The sequence below is a fragment of the Rhinolophus sinicus genome, linkage group LG02, assembly GCF_036562045.2.
Source record: "Rhinolophus sinicus isolate RSC01 linkage group LG02, ASM3656204v1, whole genome shotgun sequence".
Taxonomy (NCBI): Eukaryota; Metazoa; Chordata; class Mammalia; order Chiroptera; family Rhinolophidae; genus Rhinolophus; species Rhinolophus sinicus.
In genome coordinates, this window is record NC_133752.1 from 30,503,332 (window position 1) to 30,513,412 (window position 10,081).

The 10,081-nt window shown below is 39.1% G+C and overlaps 1 protein-coding gene across 1 annotated transcript in view; it reads left to right on the forward strand.

Annotated features, from left to right (window-relative positions):
* PAPSS1 (3'-phosphoadenosine 5'-phosphosulfate synthase 1) overlaps positions 1–9,821 on the forward strand; it is a 95,828-nt gene extending 86,007 nt beyond the window's left edge. The window contains exon 12 of the mRNA XM_019741988.2: positions 9,094–9,821. Coding sequence (XP_019597547.1) covers positions 9,094–9,232 — 139 coding nt within the window. The 3' untranslated portion in view covers positions 9,233–9,821. The remainder of the gene's footprint in view (positions 1–9,093) is intronic.
* The last annotated feature ends 260 nt before the right edge of the window (positions 9,822–10,081 follow it).

Below are 10,081 nucleotides of genomic sequence, written 5' to 3' on the forward strand. Positions count from 1 at the left end.
ATGTGAACAACTTGTGCTGGTGGCTCTGATGGCCACATATGTGGACTGAAAGACAGCAGATGGTTGTAAAGATTCTAAAGTTTCAAGTGGCCAAGAGTCCAGATGCTGGCCCCATGTGGTTAGTGAGTCCCACATGGGACAAGATGCTGGGCCCACTGCGTCCCACACACTCTGCTAGATGCTCTGGTTTTTCCCTCTCTACTGTTCTAATCCCTGCCTTTTTTGTTGTTGTTGTTTTTTAGAGCAGACGTTCTGTCAGCTATGAATTATAAGAATCTAAGACCAAGTGGTTTTGAGAAGGAGAAAAACAAACGTACTTGTGTTTCTTTTTTCAGATACCATGAGAGATTGGTTAGCTAGTATAATTAGATGGCCTAATTAGAATTGCTTTGTAGTGAAAGCCTCAGGTCCTTTATTTAGTAGCTTTTTCAGCTTCTGTCAGATTCCTGATTACTAATAGGTAAAGTTCAGAACTAATTTTAGGTCATTCCCGGAATGTCTCAGTTTTTACTTGATTTAATTGTTTCTGCTGTGCTCGCTTCGGCAGCACATATACTAAAATTGTTTCTGTAAAACGATGCCATTTAAATACACAATTGTGAACACTGATTTTATTGCAGATAGTGACTCTTGTGTCAAGTCCTTGCACTTGACTTCTGACAAAAACCAAACTCCGTATGTGACAAATAGAAGTACAAGTATGAGGCAGAGGGAAAGAAATGTGTTTTTTGTAGCCAGGGTGGAGTGGAACGACCACCATGTGGAAGCAGAAACTCCAGTTTCATGTGAAGAAATGCTTGTGGCATGCAGGGCAGATGGAGTGTGAAATAGCATCAGGAAGAGAGGTACCTAGGGACCTTGGTTTTAAAATGCAGTTTCAGAAGGAATGCAAACAAACTTCTGGATTTCAGACAGCTTGGCATTCTGGGGAAAGAAAAGACTTTAATGGGTCTGGTTTTTTTCTTTAATCAAAAAGTCAAGATAGAACCATCCAGCAGCTGCTACTCTCTTGTGTCTCGTTGTCAGCAAGTACTTTATCATGTGGCACAGGGTGTTTTTTTTGTTGTTGTTTGTTTGTTTTGAAATCAAAATTTAAAATTTACGTGGCCAGAAAGCTCTAGGGTCCTAATTTTCCTCAGTAAAGCTTGTTTGGGGAGCTGATAAGTGAACCTCCTAAGGAACTGAAACATTCAATCAATGTTGTATCAAATGCTTCTCAGCTAAACTAACCAACTTCACATCAGGCTGGAGCAAGGATTTTTAGATACATTTGGAAAGATCTGGACCCCTTCCCTTAGTTCCCTGTCTGACGTGAGGTCTAGGCTGAACTCTGCGAACCCTATCCTCAGGTGGAACCTCTCTGGCCTGCAGATAAGTGGACTGTGTTGATGGGTTCAGTTATCAATTCATTCCCACACGCTTTCTTGGTACCCTCAGAAGGCAGTCTTGTGTCTTTAATGAGAAGATTGAAACCATCCTGCATTAAGTGCCCCTTCTTCTAACTCCAAATCATCACTGTTTCTTTTCTTCATTCTTTTTTTTTTTATAATTTATTGGGGTGACAATTGTTAGTAAAATTACATAGATTTCAGGTGCACAATTCTGTATTACATCATCTATAAATCCCATTGTGTGTTCACCACCCAGAGTCCGTTCTCCTTCCGTCACCACTTTTCTTCATTCTTGACCCTTCTCGTTGTCCAAGCTCCTTTCCCTTTGTTCTTTGTTCCAGACCTTCTTCTCCATGTTTCATTTCTCTCCTGTTCCCTCTCCCCTGGTGTTCATCCTTCTCCCTTTTTCCATTTTTTCCATTTATTGTCTTCTGCCTATACACTTACTAAGACCTCGCTTTTCCTTAAAAATAAAAAAAAGGGAATCACATCTTTTCTCCACTCTGTCTTTGCCATTTTCCCATTCCATCTCTTCTTCATCATACACTAAAAATCAAAGAAAATGTAAATTCTGATTTCTAAATCCAGTGTTGACCCCCCCCCCCCCGCCATGGCCATCTTCCTTAGCCCCTCTGTGGCCTTGACGTTTTTAATTTTATCTTTTTCCATCACCTTCATATAATCATCTTCCTACTCCTTTGACATATGCTTTCTCTTTTGCTGCGTTTGTTTTCTCAAACTTAGTTTTCATTTTAGTTTTGATCAATTTACAAAGTTATGTTTCTAACCTGAACTTGTTTGAATTCTTTTTGAAATCTCTTATAGACTTGCTTCTTTTCTAGGCCCATCTCACATGCAGTCAGTTTCTTTTACTCACCTTAAGTTGTAGTCATTCATGTAAAAGAAAAATGATCACTTACTTCATGTATCAACTATGATAACCAGCCCACCTTCAGGGCCAGTAGATTATAGGAGCTCTGATTTCTCTTGCGTATTCAACACGTGATAGAAGTGGGAGATACCCTCTAGATTTAAACTGTTTGAATCTACCTTGCTTTGAAGCAATATCTGTTACCCTTTTAGTCGATCATCTTTGAAAATTTGTGTAGACATTTGAAAAGATGTTTTACCTGAGAAAGTGAGAGCTGTTGAAATACTGAGTTGAATGTATATGTCTATCTTCTTGTCTTTCTGGTAGTGCAGGGACTCAGAAGAGCAGACAGGGTGACTAGGGTAAGATGTCACATGTGTGAATTAAAGAAGTGGTGCCTTCTGCTTAATAGTAGGAGATACAGCATTAACATCATTAACATGGATATTCCGGTGGCTGATTACATCAGTCACATGATTTTATGTTCATACCCTATCTGTATAGTATTCCAGAATAAAACTCTGAGACATCTTTCAAAGGGGGCTGGGGCTTCATTGAAGTCTGGGTATCTCACTGAGGAGTTAGAAAGGCCAGAATTGGGACCAGCAATGAATCTAAGAGATAGAGGTAGGACTAGATCCAGGACCAAGAGTCGGGTTAATCTTAGGACGTAACGGTCGTGACAGGTATAGGGTAGGCCAGATGCAGGAGGTGTGTTGAGGCTGGTGGTAATATAACCAGGTCCAAGGGTTAGAAGCCCAGTGAACAGATAGGTCACTGAGCACACAGACAATAAAAGTCAGAAAAGCAGGAGAGACCAGAAGCTGGGGCACCTTTTGGGTCCTGAGGAAATCACAGTACTTCTTTGTTTCTTGGCCCAGTCCTATTGAGTGAACAGTCCAAGAGCTCACAGATAGACTAAATGAACTAGGTTAGGAAAATGGTGGGTCCCCTGACTAGTGGAAGTTAAGAGAGAAGTGGAGGTGAGTAAGGTCAGAGAAGGCAGATCTGAAGATGATTATTGAAGAGATCATGAAGGGCATGTAGAACTCTCTAGTGTGAATGATCCAGATTTCGAGAAAAGGGGATGTACGAGTAGCTCAAATTAACCACAGCAACCAGAAACCCTGTGTCCCTCCTTTTATTTGTCAGAGGATGAAGTAGTGAATCGTTTAAGACTGAATGGTTCTGTATTAAACCAATACAATTTTTCTACACATATACCTTTTCATTCTTTCATATTTCACCAAATATTTATTGACTACCTAATTAGAAAACTAATAAAGAGAACTGGTCAGTAAATATTTATTGAATATGTTCTGTGTCCATAGCACTGTTCAGATACACTCTACTGCTAATGTCTGTCATTTAATTGTGAGTTAATAGCCAGAATAGGAAGCATAATGCTACAGCAGCACCCTATTTATCTGCTTTCATCAGGTGTGATGTTCCCAATGATTGAAGTTTCAGGTTAATTAAAGGTTACATTATTTAAAATAATTTCAAATAACTTTGGATAGAAATTTTTAAAACTATGTTTTTTTTTCAATTACAGTTGACATACAATATTATATTAGTTTCAGGTGTACAAAACAGTGATTAGACATTTATATAACTTATGAAGTGATCACCCTGATAAATCCAGTACCCATTTCACACCATACATAGTTATTACAATACTACTAACTATATTCCCCATGTTATGCTCTACATCCCCATGAATATTTTGTAACTATTAATTTGTATCCCTTAATGCCCCCCATTCACACACCCACCTTTCCCTTCCCAATCTGGCAACCATCAAAGTGCTGAGCTTGTTTCTGTTTTGTTTATCCTGTTCTCTAGATTCCACATAAAGTGAAATCATGTGACATTTGTCTATCTCTGACTTACTCTACTCAGCACAATACCATCTAGGTCCATCCATGTTGTTGCAGATGAAAAGATTTCATTCGTTTTTATGGCTGAGTAATATTCCATTCAATGTGTATACCACGTCTTCTTTATCCATTTATCCATTGATAGACACTCAGGCTGCCTCCACACCTTGGTTATTGTAAATAGTGCTGCAATGAATAGATGGATGCACATGTCCCTTCAAAATAGTGTTTTGGGTTTCTTCAGGTATATACCCAGAAGTGGGATTATGGGGTCCTTATTCGTCTCTTGTTATAGCCTTTGTTTTAAAGTTTATTTAATCTGGTATGAGGATTGCTACCCTAAGTTTTTTTTTTTTTTTTGCTTTCATTTTCATGAAATATCTTTTTCCTGTCCCTTTACTTTCAGTCTCTGTGTGTTTTTCAATCTGAAGTGCATCTCCGGTAGGCAGGAGTCTTGTTTTCTTGTTTATTCAGTTACCCTGTCTTCTTTTTTTTTAATTTTTTATTGGGGAATGTTGAGGAACAGTGTGTTTCTCCAGGGCCCATCATCTCCAGGTTGTTGTCCTTCAATCTAGTTGTGGAGGGCGCAGCTCAGCTCCAAGTCCAGTTGCTGTTTTCAATTTTTAGTTGCAGGGGGCGCAGCCCACCATCCCATGCAGGAATTGAACTGGTGACCTTGTTGTTGAGAGCTCACGCTCTACCCAGCTGAGCCATCTCGCCGCCCCACCGGCAGGTCAGCAGCAGCTTGTTGCCTTCAGTCTAGTTGAAGAGGGCACAGCTCACTGGCCCATGTAAGAATCGAACCGGCAACCCTGTTGTTCAGAGCTCATGCTCTAATCAACTGAGCCATCCGGCCGCCCCTCAGCCACGCTGTCTTTTGATTGGAGTATTTAATCCATTTACGTTTAAAGTAATTATTGATAGATATGTTGTTACTGCCGTTTTACTATTCATATTCTTTATCTTTTTTTCTTCTTCTTAAAGAATTCTTTCTAACATGTCTTGTATAACTGATTTGGTGGTGATGAACTCCTTTAGCTTTTTTTTGTCTGGGAAGGTCTTTATCTGTCTTTTGATTCTAAATGATAGCTTTGCTGGGTAGGGTAATTTTGGTTGTAGGTCCTTACTTTTCATCACTTTGCATATTTTGTGTTAGTCCCTTCTGGCCTGCAAAGTTTCTGTTGAGAAATCAGTTGACAGTCTTATGGGAGCTCCATTGTAGGTAACTAACTGCTTTTCTGTTGCTGCTTATAAGATTCTTTGTCGTTAACCTTTGGCATTTTAATCGTGATGCGTTTTGGTGTGGGACTCTTTGTGTTCATCTTGTTTGGGACTCTCTGCACTTTCTGGGCTTATATATCTCTTTCCTTTGCCAAGTTAGGGAAGTTGTCCATCATTATTTCTTCAAATAAGTTTTCAATTACTTGCTTTCTTCTCCTTCTGGTACCCCTATCATGCAAATGTTGTTATACTTTATGGTCTCAGAGGCCCCTTAAACTCTCCTCATCTTTTTTCTTTATGTTGTTCTGAATGGGTGTTTTATGCTACCTTATCTTCCAAATCATTAATTTGGTCCTCTGCTTCATGTAATCTACTGTTGTTTCCCTCTAATGTATTTATTTCAGGTATTATATTCTTCATTTCTGATTGGTTCATTTTTATGTTTCCTATCTCCATTTTTATGTTTCCTGTCTCTTTGTTACAAATTGAGTTCATCTATTCTTCCCCTAAGTTCACTGAGCATCCTTACAACCAGTGTTTTGAGCCCTCCATCTGGTAGATTGCTTGTCTCCATTTTGTTTAGTTCTTTTTCTGGAGCTTTGTTCTGTTCTGTCATTTAGGACGTGTTTCTTTGCCTCCTCATTTTGGCTACCTCCCTGTGTTTATTTCTGTGTATTACATAGCACTGCTATGTCTCCCATTCTTAGTAGAGTGGCCTTACTCGTAGGTGTTCTGCGGGGCCCAGTGGCACAGTCTCCCTGGTCACCTAAGCCGGGTGCTTCAAGTGTGTCCCTTGTGTGGGTTGTGTGTGCTCTTCTGTTGTAGTTGAGCCTTGGTTGCTGTTTGCATGTCAGTGGGAGGGATTAACCCTTGGGCTCTTTGGTTGTGAGGACTGGCTGTGACTACAGTAGAGGAGCAGTTATACAGGAGCTGACCTTACAGAACAGGATTTGCTTTAGCACGACTATGGTGTCTGCCCAGTCTGCCCTTTGGGTGTCATTTATGGAGGTGGTTGGGTGGTGCTCTTGTGTAGTCTGAAGCTGGCCTTCAGGTGTGTTTGTTCTCAGGCCTCTTGGGAGGGGCTCTGTTGCAGGTCAACGTTAGCCACTGCCTGTGTACGTGGTCTGAACTGCAAAGTGATCTGCAAATGTTTGCCACTTGGGCTTAGTTTGGAGGTACCTGGGAGAGGCTAAGCTGCAAACCGAGGCTGGCTGCCACTAGGCCAGGCTTGGGGTTGTTCAGCAAGAGGTATGAGGTACACTGAGGCTAGATACTACTTGTTTGGGATTTGTGAACCTTTAAGAGATTTTAGGAAAGTCCACAGCATGAGCCAAGTCAGGCCGTTTGTACGGAAAAGCCACTGAAAGCAGCTTAGGTGGGCCCTCAAGTTTGGTAGGCGAGGTCTCAGGGAATCACCAGGGCATGTTAGCCATGTCCTGTTATGTTGATGTTAGGTTGATGGAGACTTAGATATGATGCCTGTCTGTGTGTACATGCTAAGCAGGGAAAGGGCTCAACAAAAGAACAGTGGCTTCTGCATTCACGTCTGTCTGGGAGAAAGCCACCCCTCTCTCCCTCATCATGAAGCCAGGCAATTCATTTCCTCCGCATATGTCCCTAGTGCCTTTGGGCGGCTCCCCAGCATAGAGTAAGTTGAGTCAGTCAGTAAGTCCATGCAGGGAGCCTTTTAAGAGGATCATCTGGGACTCCAGCAGCCCTCCAGCTCACTCAGCCGCACTCTCCTCTGGTTTTCCCAGCCAGAAGTTATGCGGACTTCTCTCTCTGGCACTAGAACCCCGGGTTGGTGAACCTGGTGTGGGGCTGGGACCCCTCGCTCGTCAGGGGTGATCTCCACCGATGATATATACCTCTCAATTTTTAAATGCCACACGTGGGTGTGGGATCAGCCTCTTCTGCATCTCTGCCCCTGCTACCAGCCTCGATGTGGCTACCTCTCTATATCCTTAGTTATAGGATCTTTTCAGCTAGACTTCATTGATTCTCGCTGTCGGTCATTCTGTAGTTTAGTTGTAATTTTGAGGTGGTTGTGGGAGGCGGCCAACACAGCATTTACCTATCCCGCCATCTTGACTGGAACTCCTGGATAGAGGTTTTTACAGTAAGCTTTTGTTCATTGTAACAGTTGTTATTGATAATAATTTGATGTTTTTTTGATTTTGATATTGATAATTGATAAAAATCATCATTGTAGAAAATTGCAGAAAACATGAAAAAAATTAAAAGCACATGTGACATTACTTCATAGACATAACCACTAGTAACATTTGGATATATTTCTTTGTAACCGTCTTTCCCCTGCCCGATACCCTGTATTTTAACAAAATTGAAATGGTATTGTGTATAATATTTTGTGCCCTGATTATTTTACTTATCATTAATTAAATCAGGAACATTTTATCCCATCCTTAGCTGTACTTTAATGACTATATAATTCTGCTTAGCACTGTACCATAATTTATTTAGAACCTGCAACTTTTAGGTTATTTATAATATTTTACTATCATAAAATAACTTTCAGATAGCTATCTTTATGCATATTTGTCTGCATTTCTGATTATTTCTTTAAAGTAGATTTCTAGAAATGTGATTATTAATTAAAACATATCTGACATACCTCCAGAAGGAAAGGTTCTTGGCAGTTTATGATTTCACTGGATCCTCATATTAACTACACAGATAATGAAGTAGGGAGGGAACATACAGTTGCTGACTAGGAGTAAACATGACCTGTGATCTGGTGAATCTAATGACTCAGAACTCTTGCTGGGTCCTAGTCTGCTCTCTAGTTGGTTCTTTTGTTCAAGGGAGGAGGATGAAATTACCAGTAGACAATATGTGTCATAGCTATAGTTGCTGTGTATTTAATAGTGTAAGGGCTTTTGTGTGTTTTTTTATGTATGAAGATGAGAAGAACTAAATTACCTTTGTGGTATCTCATCAATGAAATAATAGTAATTATTGCTGCTCACTTGTTGTCGCTAATATGAAATTCCACTTTTTTACTTAATGTTGCAGTATTCATTTAGCCTTTCAGATTCAACCTTCCTAAAAAGTTTTCAATCTGTGCTAGCTAAATTAGATCTAATTTTTTAAAAAATTTAGTTCTAAATTAATACTTGTCAGGGGCTGGGGAGGAGGGAGTGAGATGGGTATGGCTATAAAAGGGCAACCCAAAGGATTGCCATGGTTTTGGAACTGTTCTGTATCTTGACTGTGGTATATACATAAAACTCCACATGTGATAAAATGCATAAAACTAAATAAACACATAGAAAAATGAGCACGAATAAAAGTGGGGAAATCTGAATAGGGTCGGTAGATTGTTTCCATGCTGATATCCTGATTGTGATATTATGCTATAGTTTTGCAGGATGTTACCATTGGGGAAACTGGGTAAAGGATACATGAGAGCTTCCTGTATTATTTCTTATAATTGCATGTGAATCTATAAAATTAATAAAAATGTCAATTAAAATATTTTTCTAGGTCTGTAAATGGGTAATTTTCAATAGTGTGGTGTTTTTTTTTTTGTTGTTTTTTTTTTTCTCAATGAAAAATTTGAAATCACATTGATATTCATGAGTACTGTGTTTTGTCCAAAAATTTTTTTCAGTAAGCTTGTTTATTGTGAACGGAAGGGACACATGCTTTTTAAAATTTCACTGTAAGTTTTTTAAAATGTGAAATAATGTTTTTCTCTCTCTTTCAGCCATGAAGACTTTGAATTTATTTCTGGAACACGAATGCGCAAACTCGCTCGAGATGGCCAGAAACCTCCTGAAGGTTTCATGGCTCCCAAGGCCTGGAATGTGCTGATGGAATACTACAAATCCCTGGAGAAAGCCTGAGCTGCTAACCAGTCCTTCCACCTTTGACACTTCACTGAGTAACCAGAGGGGACCACATAGTTACTGCTGGCATTTCATTGTGGTGGTGTCTGTCTGGACACAATTTCTAAAAACAGACCATTTCCCTTAACTAGTCTCAGTTTTGGTCTGCTTTATGAGTTAGTTCTGGTTTGAACTAGTGTAACACACTGTTGGTTTTAATGTATCTTTTCCATTCATTATAGTTAATATTCCTACAGTACAATTTTAAAATCTTGTCTTTTTTGTATTTATGCTTCTGTCTCATGATTTTTCTCAAGCTGTTACATTAGTTGTAACCAATAGTATACACATTAAATACCACTTTTCATCCCTTGAAAAAAGAAAAAAAATCCACTAAACAATAAACTTGGCTAGACCTTGTTTTGGGAATATTACATGACATCTGTAGCAATTAGATTTTTTTTTTTCTATGTTGAAAATACAAACTTTTTTTCCTTCCTACTGATAAGCTATTGATCTATTATCTGTTGTAATCGAAAGTATTCCTATGATCTGTGTAAGCCCTGAATGAACTTTATCCAATAAAATTAAACCTTTTGACTTCTTATTTAAGTGATACTTCTAATTTTTATTTTATTTATTTATTTTTACATACTCTTTCCTTTTTGTGAAAAGTTTCTGGTGGAGGAGGGAAAATACAGGCATCTTTCATTACTGGAATTTAATAATTAGTTTTTAATATTACATTTCATAGGGAATTTTTAAGTGGGAAAATAATGCATTCTCAGCCTATCGACAACCTGAACCTGTTTCCCCAAATATCTGTCTAATATTCTTAAACACCTAAACTAAGATGGCTGTACCAGT